This window comes from Salvia hispanica, chromosome 4 (assembly GCF_029641045.1).
Source record: "Salvia hispanica isolate PSC_SH4W2 chromosome 4, Shi_PSC_v1, whole genome shotgun sequence".
NCBI classification, from domain to species: domain Eukaryota; kingdom Viridiplantae; phylum Streptophyta; class Magnoliopsida; order Lamiales; family Lamiaceae; genus Salvia; species Salvia hispanica.
The window spans coordinates 14,392,479-14,409,529 of NC_142695.1; the positions used below are offsets into that span (position 1 = coordinate 14,392,479).

Consider the following 17,051-nt stretch of genomic DNA (forward strand, 5'->3'; position numbering starts at 1 on the left):
GGCCTAATGAAACCTAAATCTTTGAGCTCTTGTAGCTGAATCTTTAATTCCTCTAAATCCTTAGGCGCTCCAGGTTCAAGATCAATCGTAAACTCTAACTGCCTACCTGGCGGTGGTCCAGGTAACTCCTCGAGAAAAACGTCGGGAAAATCTCGTACGACAGCAACGCCTTCAAGTCTCGCTTCCTCCTTTTCTTCTCTGTGGAGATAGACAAGGTAGACCGGGCGTCCTTTCTTCAGCATGGCGGTGGCTTGTAACGCGGAGACTATAGCGATTCGTCGGTTCATCGAGATTCCGTGGTACACGGCAGGTTCCATACCCGGAGCTTGTAGGGTTATTAGCCTCTCCTTACAGCGAATCGTCGCAAAGTTCGCGGTTAACCAATCCATTCCTAAGATTACGTCAACGTCTCTCATCGCTATAACTCGCAGATCGTAGGCAACTATTTAAGCTCTCCTAGCGTGATTTCTATGTTCGTGCAAAAACGGGAAATCTCTACTATCTCTCCTCTGGTAAGGACACCATCATCCTATGTTCAGACTTCCTAGTAGGCAAGCTTAAGGTATGCACACATAACTCAGAGATGAACGAATGAGATGCGCCCGTGTCAAACAAAACAACAATAGGGGTATCGAGGATTTTGCCTATACCTGCTAGATTTCCACTCTCGGGCTTCCCTTGCTCGATCTTGGGCTACTTCTGACTTATAGCGTACGCTCTAGCCGGGGTGGGAAGTCTTGGGCGGACAGGCTGCTGCAGCCGCAGTGGCTGATTCTGGTTTGCTCCCGAGCCCGTAGGTGGCTCCCTCGGCTGCTGACGGAAACCCTGATGGTTCTGCCTCGACTCGTTTCCCATGTTCTTGCTCGGGCACTCCCTCGAGAAATGACCATTCCCTCCACAGTTGTAGCACCTATTCGAGTTTGGTCCTCTACACTCCCCGAAATGGTACTTGGCGCAAACGCTACACTGGGGTGGCCTGGCACGGGGGTCGCTCCTCGGATTGAATGAAGTTTGTCCTCCTCCGTACGGCGACCTGTTCTGAGTGGGGCGGTATCGTTTGTTGTCATAGTGAATCCTACTCTCCTCCCATCTCCTCTTATCATGGTTAGGTCGTGGCGGGGGTAATTGTCGGGGATAATCGCAGCGGAAATTGCAAATAAAATAAATCCACAAAAGAATCTATTTAGGTGATTATGTGGGTCGATTCAATTTCATGCTTGAACATGTAGAAACATATAATTGCGCAATTAATCACATAATTTAAATTAAATTATTTGTTGAATACTTACAACAATGATTCTCCAAAGAATCGAAGTGACTTGCTACTTCTCCACGTGTAGATCTTGAAGCTTGATTGTGAATGCAAGACCAAAGATCTTCTAACCTATGACCCTTAACTCTATTGATCTAAATTCCTTGTGGGAGGAATCTCTTAGAAATTATAAGAATCTTGAAGGAGAAGACAAGAAAGCCAAGTGTGGAGGCTAGGGTTTGTGATAACCTTTGTCTCATCTCCTTACATTCTTATTTATAGAGTTTATGATGGGCTAGGTTAGGGATCTATGGGGCTTGGATTGGGCCTCCCCAATTGGACCTTCTTTACTAATTAAATTATAACCCATAATTCAATATAAGGCCAATGGAATATTTCTTGTGCCACTATCGAAGAAATACTGACCGCCCATCCAATCCGTGATTACAAGTAATCCGGGTTAACCTCTTTAATATATTATTTCCCGTGTCTAAGACTTTCTATATCCATTAATTAATTTGTAGTCTGCTATAGACTTTAAATTAATTAATATCTTTTTATTTCCAAGAGTTTGTCTAGTACGAGATGTATACCAAAATATACTTTTTCTTTTCTATTTATTCTTGGATTAAATCCAAACCGGTCGGGTTTCCGAATAATAGAACTTCTCTCGAACACCTCTTGGGGATATAGTCAAACCACGCAGGCACACGATTCAATGTAATAATAAAACTGACACCATACTAGTTATTAATTACTACTACCCAAGATATCAGGAATATTGGGTTACGAAAAACCCGCACCTATTGATAAGTCAAAGCAGCGTATGATTAAATAACGTGTGTCCTATATTATTACAAAGATTAGGAAATAATAAATCTCCAAGACATCGTCTTATAGTAGATAGCAACAAAGACGTGTCTATACTTTAGATCCATTCAATGCTATACCACACCAATGTCACTAGTCATTCTCAAGGTAAAGACGACTTTCGGATGGACACTGCAACCTTTCACGATAGGTAGCCAAAGCCTATCTAGGTTGTGAAAAAGTTTTACTTCTACAAGGTACCGGTTGGGCCACCTACTGTGGTGACCTGTTCCACGACCCAACCTTCAATGTAGAAGACTTAGACTGATTTTACTTTCCGGCGCTTTAATTATATAATTTAATATATAATTAAATACGGTCAATACCCATTAAAGTAAAATACACAGTATGAAGAAAACATTTATTATTCTCATTAAATGAAGAGTGTTTACAATATACAAGCAATTTATCAAATTCAAAATAAACTCGAAAAATGCTTTTTAGTATATATGTTCCAACAGTAATGTCATGGCGGAGTTCCCTGCGCTCCTCTCCTTTGGCATTGCTGCCTCTACATCCAGTGCGAGGGCTAACGCCTTGGCGTACGTAAGGGTTCCGCGGACTGCCAATGCCATCCTAATCTCGTGCCTAAGGCCCTCACGAAACTTATCGGCCAGCTTCTCATCGGTGTCGGTCTGTTCCGGCGCATAGCGGGTCATGTCACAAAGTGCACGGTCATACTCGGTCATAGACAGACGTCCTTGGGTAAGGTTGTGAAACTCGGCTGCTTTCGCCTTGCGGTAGCTCTTGGGTACGTACTTGTCGAAAACCTCAGTCTTGAATTCCTCCCAAGTCATCTCGTCTATGCGATCCTGGGTCATGGTCTTTAACTTAGTATCCCACCAAAAGTCGGCGGATCCGGTCAGCTGATACGTCACACAGATCATCTTCTCCGCATCGTTGTACACCAATATCTTGAAGATGCGCTCTAAGGCACGTATCCAAGTTTCAGCTCTTGCAGGTTCACCCATCCCGTCGAAGGTAGGAGGCTTTTGGTCAAGGAACAACTTCACGACTTCCCTATCTACTCGTGGAGGTGGTGGTGGTGGTGGTGACGGCGGCCTTGGTTGCGTCACACTTTCTTCCACCGAAGCCTGGGAGGTAGGTCCCTCGTTCCTCACGTTGCGTCTAGGCGGCATTCTAATTCATCACACTCGAGTTGTTAGCGTACTTATTCAAACTCAAAAGTAGCGATAGGGTACTTTGAAAGAAAAGAAAAAGAAATTTTAACTCATTCACAAGTAGGGTCCAAGGAAAGACCACACAATAGTTGTTGTAAAGAAAAACAGTTGTGCGAGAGAGAACATAATGTGGTTGAACCATAAGGTGGAAAACTCTTGGAAGATAATAGTACGAGCAAATATATTCACGCGATAAGGATAGAAAAGAGTGAAGACGGCTCTTCGCCAGATAATAGAATGAAAGGTACGATTTCCCCATTAAATTTAAAAAAGAAATGATCTCAAAAGGTCTTGGTACAACTAATGAAAAGGAGCGGAACAATTGCGAAAGAAAGTAACAACATAAATAGAAGTTCTAGAATTCAAAACATGGGGAAAGGAAAAACAAAGTCACTATTTGAGTACTAGACATCTCCGCCCTCGTCCTCTTCGGGTTCTTCCGACTCTCCAACACTCTCCGCGTTCGAACTCTCTCCTTTCTCGAACGATCCCATCTCCTCGTCTTTCTTCTTGTTGCTTAGGGGCGAAGGAATCGCGGTAAGCATCTCTTCGGCCTCTCTTATGATCCTTCGAGGGGCCGAAACGCGCATCCTAAGGGTCCTTCTACGGGGAACGCGAGCAACGTGCGGTTCCTCGTCATCACGATACTTCATCTGACGTGCTGCTCCTGGCGAGTACCTTTGCGTTGGTGGATGGAGTATAGGTCCGTCAACGGCGGCAGACATGGCTGGAAGTAAGACTCCTATTAGGCCGACGAAGTCTCCTCGAGGCGTGTATTTGGGCGGGCTAAACCAAGTGTAGGATACTGAGGCTTGAGCGGTCCACTCGCTCCAAGGGGAAGGCAGTATGTGGATAAGTCGCATGATTCCCTCGTGATGGGTAGTCCCGTACGCGTAAGCGTCTAGCCAATGACCATAGAAATCGGTAACGAAGTTCAAGAGGAACTGGTTTCCGTCCCATTCCAGCTCTCTATAGCGCTCCACCGGAAAATTCCTATTCTTAGCGTAACGGCGACGCATAAGGGCGTGATAGGGTTGAACCATCTACAAAAAGGGGAAAGGAACAAGTCAGCACCGTCACAAAGGTGGAAAAGGATAGAAAGTGTGTGATCTCAAATGGTGCTGCGAAAGTGTATAAAAGTCAAACGGTGATGGTACAAAGGTAGCGTTGCGTCAAAAGCTCTCGTCCTTAAGATAACTATTCGTGCGTTTTCCATTCACGTTTCGTCGAATCTCTACATACACTAACGGCCTTATACTAGTCATTCCACGTTTCTATTGTTGGTACAAGCGCTGTGATCGTATAGCTAAAGCATGCTAGGTTCAAAGTCCAAGTCTAAGCATCGCAACATTTCAACATAATCTCATGCAATCACATTCGCATTTCAATATTTTCACAAGTTCTCATACAACATTCAACAATTCACCATTCAAGAAGCATCGCTTCACATTCATAACATTTCCAAACTCCTAGGAATCATCATTTAAGAAGCATCGCTTCAAAAGCACAACAATATTCTCAACACTTATGGCATGCTTCTTACAAAAATGACACTTTCAACCAAAATTTTCCAAGAACATGAAGTTTCAATCGTAGAAATATTTGTACCTCTTTCTTTGTGGTTGAACGAGACGAGTCGCGGTGTTGAGCCTTCCATATTCAGTTTATTAGCAAAAGATTACGAGACAAACCTATTTTGAAAAGACTCTTGGGTACAGAGCGGAAAGAACTGAGGCTCTGCTAACATCTGTAACAGCCCGCACTCCTAGGGTACAATAAATGCGGCGGCTGCTACCCAAACCGACTCTAAAGATGTAAACATAGGCTAGGGTTTCATTTAAAGAGTATTGACCAAAAGAATTGAAAAAACTATCAGAGTATTTAAAGCAATAATTTAAACTAGAAGCTTAAATGAGAAAGAGAAAGGGGTCTCTTAAATAACGATCAAATCTCAAGGGTACGACATAATATCCAAGACAAAATTGCAAGAAAAGGGCTAAGGCCCCAAATCTAAGTCAAGATGCAAATATCCCAAAAACAAATCCTAAGTGTATCAAAAACCAGCGGAAGACGACCAAGAGAAAAAGAACAGCTATGTATGAAGACACAACTACACTTGAAGTTCAGATTATCCATCTTAATTAATTATCATGCTCAACACCCGCCACCGCTCGTCATCGTTCAACCTGCACATAAGAAAAACACATGCAGGGCTGAGTATTTTGAAATACTCAGTGAACTCGAGTTTTAAGCAGTTATAAAAGAATCACAATATATATTTTCCATAGACTGGCCAGTCAAAATAATCCCCCATTTTCTCATCAAAATAACAGTCACAACATTCCATGGTGCGACGAAAGTGTGGCCACACTTTTCGCCCACGAGACCGGCCGACTAGCAAGGACGGCTCCCGATCCCATCGTGTAGACAGCCTGGTAGGGCTTGCGGCCCATACTCAGACCCGAATTCGTATAAGCATATCCAACATCACATTTAAACAAACATAGGCATGACATAACAGTTAAACCACCCTTGTAACACCAAGCAATATTTTTGACAAAATAAAAAGAGTTTTTAGAGTAAAGCCCACCTCGACTGCTTAGTTTTCAAGTAGTTTCGCTTTTCCGTTATCCGGCTTCGCAACCAAAGGTTCACCTTTTAATCACATAGGCACATATCACAAATTAGGTTCAATACTACTCTTGCTCATGCATGTCTCAATACTTTTTCCCTTTTTCCGTTGATTTATCTTATCCTTACTAATTAATCAAGATCATGTTTTTCTCACAAGATTATTTAGCCATCAAATACACACTACTCAACACACACATACACGACACACACATACACACACACACACACGCACTCACGCCACACACACACTCACACCACACACACACATGAACATATTCCCACATCCCTTTTATCCCTCTTTCACTCAATCAAGATGCATGAGGGTTCAAGAAGACCGATTAATCGGTTAGAAGAAGAAAAAGAAGGAGAAGAAGAAGAATAAGAAGTACTCATAAACATAATACCTTTTTAGAGAAAAACGATCGGTAGAAACAAAGTAGAGACTTGGTTCTTCAAGAATCTTGGCGTTCAAACTCTAATTCTTCTCAAAGGATGACAAAATATTGGTGTGTGGAAGAAGAAAAATTTGAGAGAGTGAGGGGAGGGGGTTTCGAAAATGTGGGGGCTAGGGTTAGGGTTTTTGGTTCTTATTTATAGAGTCCAATGAGATCTTTAGAATATTTGGTAAGATGTTATTCTCCACAATTAAATAATCAATATTATAGAGTAGGGTGGAAGAAATACCAAAAATAAACTCTAGGGTTCCAAGGCATGTAGGTTTCGAAAATTTGGCCTTTTAATTAGCCAAGATTTTGTTTTGGTATATTTTACGGAGTAGAATAAAATATCACGGAGCAAATTAAAAATAAGGATTCTCCCAACTTGGGATGGAAATAGGCGTCCCTATGCCTATTTAAATAAGGCATGGATTCTTAATATTGCCTAGAATAAGGTAAAGCAAGATCTCTTGAAGTATGGAAAGATTTGGTAGAATAATTTAATTCTAGGTATGGAAGGAAATCAAATAAGGGATTGACTAAAATAAAATAATTCCTTCCTTCCCACAATAGGTGATTTTCGAAAATCATCAAGAAACAAAGGGGCTCGATTTTTCTCTCTTCAAAAGGAAATAATTGGGTCTTGGATTTAATTTGGATAAATATCTCAAGAATTAAATTAAATCCGAAAAAATAGAATTCCTCCTCTAAAAGGCCAAGGGGTCGAAAATTTCAAGAATTAGGGTGACAAGTATTTATGAAAATTTTCTCTAATATTCTCACTCACCCTTAGACAATTAATTTACCACATAAATCTCATAAATTAATATATCACATGCCACATCATTAAATCAATAAGTTTGACTTTTCAAACTTTCAAAGCAAACCCTAGACTCAACTCGACCATATCATCACATGAAATAAATGCATTCTCGATTCCACGTCATCAACAATTAATTCTAGGGCTCTAAAATTAGGGTTCTAAATTCCGAGATGTTACAAAAGGAGTGCGTCCAACTGATTAGGATGAAAATCCCAAACTAGCTGAGTTGTTGGTACGACAATCGAAACCTGGTATCAAATAAATTTCCTCAACCCACTTCTACTGGTTAGTATAGTGGAGGTAAAGGTCGAATCCCACGAGGATGGACACGTTCGGATAACTGTGGTGATATTCCTGAGTAGTTTTGGTCAGCTACCACGCTTTTGGGGTTGAGATTCTACCTAGGCGAGAAATAAAAATGGTACTCTGCTGACTAGTGGGCGTGAAAATGACCGACATGTGGTTGTATTCGTGGAAATGAGGAACAAAGTATTAGGTTTGGTATACTGAAAAGCATGTTTCGAGCACGTTTCGCTCGAATAGAATCTTGCTTGTATACATAAAACTCTATAATCCATTTTTAACCCGATTCAGTATTATTCGAGCAGTTTCGCACGAATAGAATCAGTATATTATTACATTGTGTTTGCTTGTGCATTTATAAGATGTTTTATAAGCATTTAAATGTATAAGAAGCAAACAAAGTCTAAGTCTTTTGCTTAGTAGAATGGTTGTGGGCGTCGTCCACTTTAAGGTAACACGGTCAGATCTATGCAATGCTTTGCAAAAGAAAAAAAAGAATTTCACAACCTAGATAGGCTTTGGCTACCTATCGTGAAAGGTTGCAATGTCAGTACGCATATTTCTAAGCCTTACTTGTAACAGCCCGACATTTCTAGGGTATAATAAATACGGCGACTGTTAACTTGGCGAACTTAAGGCGACAAGGATGTAGACTAGGGTTTCATTTAAAGAGATTTGACCAAGTGTTTAATGAACTGTCAAGGCAATAAGTCAACGGCTTACTCACGAAAATCAATATTTAATAGAATCATAGGCTAAGCTCAAAAGTCAAGGGTTTATTGTTATTCCAACAAAACGCAATAATTCACCATATTCCTATTCAAAGAAATAAGTTTGAATCAACCAAAGATAAATAAGTTTCAAAATATTCAGCGGAAGCATTCCAAGAGAAAGCGAAGCCATGTATGAGGACACGACTACACTCAAAATCCCAACCATCCATTTTATTCGATTCAACCATCTCAACACCACCGACCGCCCATCGCCGCTCAACCTGCACATAGGGAAAACACATGCAGGGCTGAGTATTTTAAGCATACTCAGTGGACTCATGCCAAAACATTTTATAGTTATGCCACCCTTACCATAGTGAACTCGAGGTTTTACATTTATTTAAAGATAAACATCGAGTATCACAAAATATATCATGGACTGGCCAGTCAAATAATACCTCCCATTTTCTCATCAATTATCATTTCATATGGTGCGACTAAGTGTGGCCACACTTTCGCCCACGAGACCGGCCGACTAGCAAGGACGGCTCCCGATCTCCAGTGTACACTAGCCTGATAGGGTTTGCGGCCCTACTCAGACCCGAATTCATTTATATAGCCCTTTAGCCTAATGGAGCGTACTCACAATCTAGGCATCAGGCACACACAATATCCAAAATACTTCATAGGCATGGCATAACAGTTTAATCCACCCTTATTTCTCCAACATCATAAATTTGCAACATAAGCGAGAGTTTAAGAATAAAGCCCACCTCAATTTCCCTCGAGTTGAAAAACACACTTCTTCTTGTTATCACACCGGGAACGCGAACTATCACCTTTAGTTCATATATTTCAAATAAGTCTCAATCATGGATCAAAATCATGCATGATCTCACTGCTGGGGAATGGTGCCCCTTGCACAGCGGAAGTCATGCATAAACAAATAAATCAGATCTACAGATCTATTTGACTGATTATGGGATCAAATAACCACATGTTAAACAATCAAAATTGCATACAAGAACGCACATAAATCATACTTTAAGGAATTAAACCCTAATTCATGATATTCTACGGATTAGGGTTACCGATCTGATTCTCCAAAGAATCAACGATTGCTTGCTCCTTCTCCACATGAAGATCTTCGTACTCGACCACAAATATTCTAATTTGTATCCCGAACTCAGATAATGACCTTTGGGTGGACAAAGCTTGTCAGAATCAAAAAGGGCTTAATTAGAAAGAAGATAGAATTTCAGATCTGGAGAGAACTGAAAAAATCGATCACTGCAGAGAGCAAAACGAAAATTATCAAAAAAAATTAATTAATCTTCTTTCTAATCTCCTTTTATATAGAGTTATGATGGGCCAGATTAGGGATCCATGGAGGTTGGACTTGGGCCAAACCCGTTGGACTTTTACTAATTAAATTGAGCCCCAATTTAATACAAGTCCAACAGAATATTATAATCAGCCACTACAGTAAAATAATATTGACTGCCCGTCCAATCCCAAATTACGAGTAATCCGGGCTTTACCTCTTTAATTTATTATTTCCCGTGTTTAAGATATAAATATCCATTAATTAATTTAAGTCTGCTATTTGACTTGAATTAATTAATATCTTTTTTCAAGAGTTGTCTAGTTCAAAATCATTATTTATTATTCTGGAATAAATTCCAACCGGCCGGGTTTCTGAATAATAAAACCTTTTTCAAACACCTCTTGAGGATATTATCAAACTGGACTCACCCAGCACACGATTCATTGTAATAACAATACTAGCACCTCTAGACATTGATCACCACTACCCAAGATATCAGGATTCTTGGATTGCGAAAAATCCGCACCATTTGATAAATCAAAGTAGTGCATAATCAATATCGTATGCTCAATGTTATGTCAACAATGATTAAGAAATAACAATCACCGAGACCTCGTCTTTCGGTAAATAGCAAGAAAGACTTATCTCAACTGTTAGATCCTTCAGTGCTATACCACACCAGTGTCGTTTATTTCCTAAGGTAAGGAAATATGTGGACTGACACTGCAACCTTTCACGATAGGTAGCCAAAGCCTATCTAGGTTGTGAAATTCTATTTCTCTTCTACAAAGATCCGACTGTGTCACCTTCTGTGAACGTCGTTCACGACCAGTCTACTATGTAGAAAAATTAGACTTATTTGCTTTTTATACATTTAAATGTTTGAAAAACATCTTATAAATGCACAAGCAAACATCAAATGCGATAAAATTACTTCTTCTCGCCTTGGGTTAAAAGTGGATTGTAGAATTTATTGTATACAAGCAATTCTATCCGTGCAACATGCTCGAAATATGCTTTTCAGTATACCAATCCTAACAATCTCCCACTTATACTCAAAATCATGCTTTCAAGTATACCCATTGCCAAAACTCTCCCACTTATACTCTAAGTAGGTCTTGGACCATGATATATCGAACTACCATACTTTTCACCTCATGTGTAAAACATGCTGCCATATAGGCATTTTGTGAATGATTCTGCCAGGTTGTTCTCTGATGATATCTTGGTAGCCATAAAGTCACGCTGCGCACTTTTTCCTTAATTAATTTCATACTTCCTCTCTATGTGATTGCTTAGCTTTATCAGATCGTGTTTCCCTCGAGTTAGACACATGTCTAGAGTAACCATAATAAAATATAATACTCATAGGCATACTCAGAATCACGGTCAAAGCTATTAGAAAGTTACTGAGATGAACAACTACCTTAGTAGTTTCCTATGAAACCACACTTGTAATTATCATGATAGAGCCTGTGATGTAATCACACTCCTTCAAAACTCAGTTTTCAACTCCTAACGTGAACACATAGTCAGAGGATAACTCGATCACCGATCAATAATAAAATCGAGTCGATGTAACCTAAAGGACATAACATAGATGTCTGGTAAACTAGAGCATACCGTTTAGCCTTCTTCAAGTACTATAGTATATTCTTTACCAATCCAATGTCCTTGGCCATGGTTAATATGATATCAAGCTTCTATGCCAACGACAAAGCTAATATCTAACTCAATTCACATCATAGCATACATGAGACTTCCAATTACAGAACTTGTCTCATTCTTCTTGATCTCATTCAGTGTCGAAAAACACTTGATTAGAGACAAGATAATTCCATCCAGAGAAGTAAAAACTTTTTTTGGAATTTTCAATGCTAAAGTGTCTAAGTATGATGTAGATGTAGGATTCTTTAAGAAAACTTAACATTCCTTTTCTAGCAATCTAATGACTTAGATGCTTAGAATATAACTAGTTTATCTTAAATCCATCATCCTTAAACTGGGTGGACGACCAGTTTCCTACGCTAGATAACCCTTTGAGTTGTTTATCAACTTTTATAGATGTCATCATCGTAGAGTACCAAGCATACCATATATAGTGCACTTTCAACTTTCTTGTACTTGTAGCACATAACCATTAAGATGTTCCATGTAGATGATCTCCTCAAGACTTCTACTTAAAAAAAAACTGTCTTGACAATCATAATACATACATCCTAATTTATGTAAGCTACAATAGACAATATGATACAGATCGTCTTAGGCATAATATCAAGCGAGAATATCATTCTTTCTGGGTATAACCCTTAGCCATTATTCTAGCCTTTCAAGATCCATGTTTACACTTGCAGATCCACTAGCTCCCACTGGCTAAAATAGTCTATGGGTAGTATCGCAAGTCTTGCAAACATTCTTGTCTATCTTAGATTATTATTCAGAATCTATCATCTTATCAAGAACGATTATCTGAATGAGTCAATGTGTCCTTGTAGTTACAGGGATTAGATTCAAGTCGATCTAAAACTGAGTCTAAAAACTCTCTTAGACCCATGAACTTGTTATGTTCGCAAGGAACGCTCCCACTACGACATGACTCTTATAATCTTAGGAACAAATGTTGATTTTCTAAGTGCATAAGCATCTAATGGTATGACTTCTTGGTTAAGATGGAAAATAGATATTCTCATTATCTTGAGAATTATCATGCTTGTTAGGCTTGTAGTTCTTCTCATAATCTTCATCAAAGAATCTAGTATTGATGTAAACAAACACTTATCTTGCCGTGAAGATTATAGAACCCGTACCTTTTCTATCAATTGGGACAATCTTAAAACATACCTCAGTACACAACTCCAATTACTTGGATACCTTTTCCAAAACATGTGTTGGAATAACTCCACACTTTGAGTTGTGTTGGACTAGACTTACCTCTAGTCCACAACTCGTGTGTTGTAGAAGGTACTGATGTTATGGTAGTTTCTTTAAGATATAACTCGTTGTTTCCAACGTATATCCCATCAATGATAAGGTGTTATTGAGTGAAACTGTTCCCATATCGAACTTGTCTTAGAGAGACTTCGATATCTTCTTATATGACTATTCCATTCTTTAGAAGAATGCTTGGAGTAGTCAACTAGGATTTAACTCCCACTACTGATCTGAACTCATTGCTCGTCTCCCATGGTGTAGACCATTGAGACTTGCTAGTCTTTCTATGTTGCATCTCTATAAGTATTATGAATCCCTTGAACCACCAACAGATTCTAACTTATAATGCATCAACCAGACTTACTTGACTTTCAAGCTATTTAACAAGCAAGTTGTTAAAATCTCGATAGCGACTTGAGTTAGACAAAAATCAGTTTGAACAATAATTAAGTACTTTCTTGGCCTTATAACTAAGTGCCATAAATACTTTATTATTCATTGTTTAAGAAGTTGAACTGTTGTTCGAAACTCAATCTTGTTGCATTTATATTGTTTAGGTACTATGATGTATAATTTGTTTTTCTATGGTACTATGATAGATATTCGAATCACATTTCTTAATAATGCACGCATTATAAAATGACATCGAACATCGCTTAATCATAAACAAGTTTAGAAACTGAATATAAATTCATTCTAAACAAGACTGTACCAATAAAACAAAACTCTAACATCAAAACAAAACAATTAAGTGAGCATAAATAAATAGCTCCCACTGCAACAATTGCCCAATTGGATTAAGATCTCTCCTTTAGAAGTTACATTGTTATCTAAGTCATTGTCCTTCTTTAGAAGAGGTCAATCCGACTTACAATGCATCTTCACTCTGCCTTTTCACCCCATTTATCTTGCCTTTCTTACTTTCAGCAGGCATTGATGACAATTCAGCTCTTCATTCTTTCCATTGCTAGTCTTCTGTTCGATTGAACTAAGACATAGGAAAGATGTTGCTTTAACGAATTTGTCATCTATCATGTTATTTTCCTCTATTAGTAATAAAGTGAATATCATGTAGAAGGTTTTAAGTAACAACCTTCATACTATCACTTCCTATACATTTGACGAAGAACTGAGTGTAGAAACTATTTGAGTAACTGAATCAGAAGATTCCTCAAAATATTCTATCTCTCGTGGATATTCCAATAGAATCTGGATATCGTCCTTATTGGATATTCCTCTTTCATCAATATAAACCAAGACGTGTCTTACTACTTAAAAGATTAAAAGAAAGTAGTTTGACCTTCTATCTCAAAGAACTTGCCAAGTTTATGCATAAAATGCATTCATGAACTTTCTTTATAGAATTTTGTCAAGGAAATAGAGGACATGAATTGGTGAATACAAACTTTAAGTTTTCAGCAGTGAGAATCTTATCCATTTACATTTCCAGTCTACATAATTTTGGCCTTCGAGTTTGATTTCTTTAAGGTTCGCAGACATTATTAAGAATTTTGCTGAGAAGAAATAAAACTATTTTTCACATACTATGCTTGATACATAATCGCAAATAACCACAAAACAATTTATGTATCTCGCAACTGCCAAAACCGAAATAAGTATGCCTCTAGGGAGGTCATACAAATTCGGATTCCAACAATTTCCTGGTCACAATATCGACGAATAGTCCAGAGACCACTAAGGTGGCATGGCCGCCAAATATTGCCTAAGCTTTTACCATAAATATTTGCATCTAGGAATTTCATTTCTGTTTTGATACTCCTTCTAGGGAAGGTCGTACGCCACTAACAAAATTCCATAGCTATCTCATAAATATGTTTAAACATACGAACTTGCAATTTCATAGGATTATGGCTCCCACTAGGGTGGGTCGCGATAATATTAGAAACATGCTTCTAGTTTAAACAATTTACTGTTAAGAAGTCTAATCTAATGAACTTGCTATTTCGTAGGATTATTGCTCCCACTAAGGTGGGTCGCGATAATATTAGAAACTGCTTCATATATAGACCAATTTATGGAGACCATATACAACACACTGTTGTAATTATCGCTTAGTCATTTTAAACATGGTTTTTGCTTAATTATCAATTAAGCGGATACGGCAGATAATCCACTTAAAGCAGATTAATACCAAATAAAAAGATAAATCCATTTAATCCTTGGTAATTAATCACACTTGATAATTATTTAAATTATTTAATAAATCTAGGGAGATTTACTTAAATAATTAATCTCTTATCTTGTCCAAAGTAGGAATTTCAGATTTGATAAGATCTTGGATAATGGTTATCCAAATTAATTAGGATTTATCTAGATAGAATTTAATCTATCTAAATCCTCTTAGGATTATTCTAGATTTTACATAGATAAAATCAAATCCTAAAACTCAAGATAAGACTGGCCTTGGATTATCATTATCTAAATCATACCAGGATATTTCAGGATAGAAACAAATCTTTCCAAATCCATAAGATGAAGATAAAATCCAATTCTAAGAAGAAGAAAAAAAATCTTAGATTATTTAGAATAAGAGACTAGGATATATCAACTCTATTTGGATTTATACTAGATAAAACTAATTTTTATCAAAATCCAATTAGATAAGGATTATCTTGTATTATCTTTATCCAAATTTATCTAGGATATTTTCTAATAGAATAAATCTATTTATATCCATAAAATTAGGATAAACTAGAATTAATATTAATTAATTCAACTAGGATTTAACTGGATAGAACTAAATCTATCTTAAACCCAAAAGATAATTACAATATTGGATTAATAATTATCTAAATCTTCTAAGATATATTCTAGATAGATGCAAATCTATCAATATCTATAAGATAGAGATAAACTTAATTATCTAATTCAACTAGGATATTTTCTAAATAGAATTAATTCTATAAATATCCATAAGAAAAAGATAAACATGGATTTTAACTATCCAAATCTACTAAGATATATTCTAGATAGATATAAATCTATCAATATCTACAAGATATGGATAAACATAATTAAAATTTATCTTAGTCTATGTAGGATTTATTCACATAGAATTAATCTATATAAATCCATAAGACAATAAAATTAATTATTATCCAAATTTATCTAGGATTTATCTAGATATAAATAAATATATCTAAATCCATAAAATAAGGATAAAATCCAAATATAGTTAATTATTTTATCTAGTCTATCTAGGATTTATTCACATAGAATTAAATCTATATAAATCCATAAGACAAAATAAAATTAATTACTATTATCCTAATTTATCTAGGATTTATCTACATCTATCTAAATCCATAAAATAAGGATAAAAATTTAATTAATCCATTATTTTTTTATTTTAGATAATCCATATATTCAAATCTTATTCTAAATTATATCTTGAAAAATATTCAAAATTAATTCCTAGGGTTTGGGAAACCCTAACTAATTTTGAAAGCTTGCTGCCACAAGTCTGGAAACGCCACCAACAAGCTCCCACTCGGACCGCAGCTGCTGTCACAGCAGCCGCTGCTGTAACGATTCTATGGCTGCATCTTCACCGCAGCCATCTTGCTGCTTAACTGAGTCATCGAACTCCCATTGATTGGCATACTGCCGTGATCAAATTGAGCAGCCTCTGCTGCACGTCTTGCCGCAACGACGCTCCCACGTCGCAATTGATTCATGAACCGTCGACAACGATTATCGCGGTGCGAAATGATTTGGTTTCAACATCCAAAGATTACGTCACAAGATTATTGAAAACAATCATTACATGAAACCATACATATACAATCAAATATTCCATGAATCAAAATTTCGTGCAGCAACGATTACAAAAAAAATGATTATTATATGCAATCATTATATGTAATCATCACATATTAAAATTGACTCTCTTACAAAAAGTCGCACTATGAACCAAGAAAAAAAATTCTCCATTCGATCAAATTGGGTGGATCACGGCTTCAAGTACTCAATCAATAAAAAAAACAACCATTACAACAAATGATTACACGTTATTGAAATAATTTCCCATCGACCATGAGAAAACAAATTTCAGCGTGAAACAATTCTCCGTTGTTGCTCGTATCACCATCGAAACATTCGACGCAAGTAATAACACAAAAACGGAAAACATATGCAATCAAGCAAGCAATTCACATGACATGAAATTAATCCACATAATCAGAGCCAAAAATTGGCTCTGATACCAATTGCTGGGGAATGGTGCCCCTTGCACAGCGGAAGTCATGCATAAACAAATAAATCAGATCTACAGATCTATTTGACTGATTATGGGATCAATTAACCACATGTTAAACAATCAAAATTGCATACAAGAACGCACATAAATCATACTTTAAGGAATTAAACCCTAATTCATGATATTCTACGGATTAGGGTTACCGATCTGATTCTCCAAAGAATCAACGATTGCTTGCTCCTTCTCCACATGAAGATCTCCGTACTCGACCACAAATATTCTAATCTGTATCCCGAACTCAGATAATGACCTTTGGGTGGACAAAGCTTGTCAGAATCAAAAAGGGTTTAATTAGAAAGAA

At 37.4% G+C, this 17,051-nt stretch overlaps 2 protein-coding genes across 2 annotated transcripts; both read right to left on the reverse strand.

The window, feature by feature from the left end:
- Window positions 1–693: 693 nt before the first annotated feature.
- On the reverse strand, window positions 694–3,093 carry LOC148927305 (uncharacterized). The gene is made up of 2 exons (XM_089056553.1): window positions 2,695–3,093; window positions 694–1,038 (listed from the first exon to the last, which is right to left on the reverse strand). The coding sequence occupies exons 1-2, from the start codon at window positions 3,091–3,093 to the stop codon at window positions 694–696; spliced, it is 744 nt and encodes a 247-aa protein (XP_088912679.1).
- A 614-nt stretch (window positions 3,094–3,707) lies between these two features.
- LOC148927306 (uncharacterized) lies at window positions 3,708–4,346 on the reverse strand. The gene has a single exon (XM_089056554.1). It carries the CDS (start codon window positions 4,344–4,346, stop codon window positions 3,708–3,710), a length of 639 nt encoding a protein of 212 aa, XP_088912680.1.
- Window positions 4,347–17,051: the final 12,705 nt, after the last annotated feature.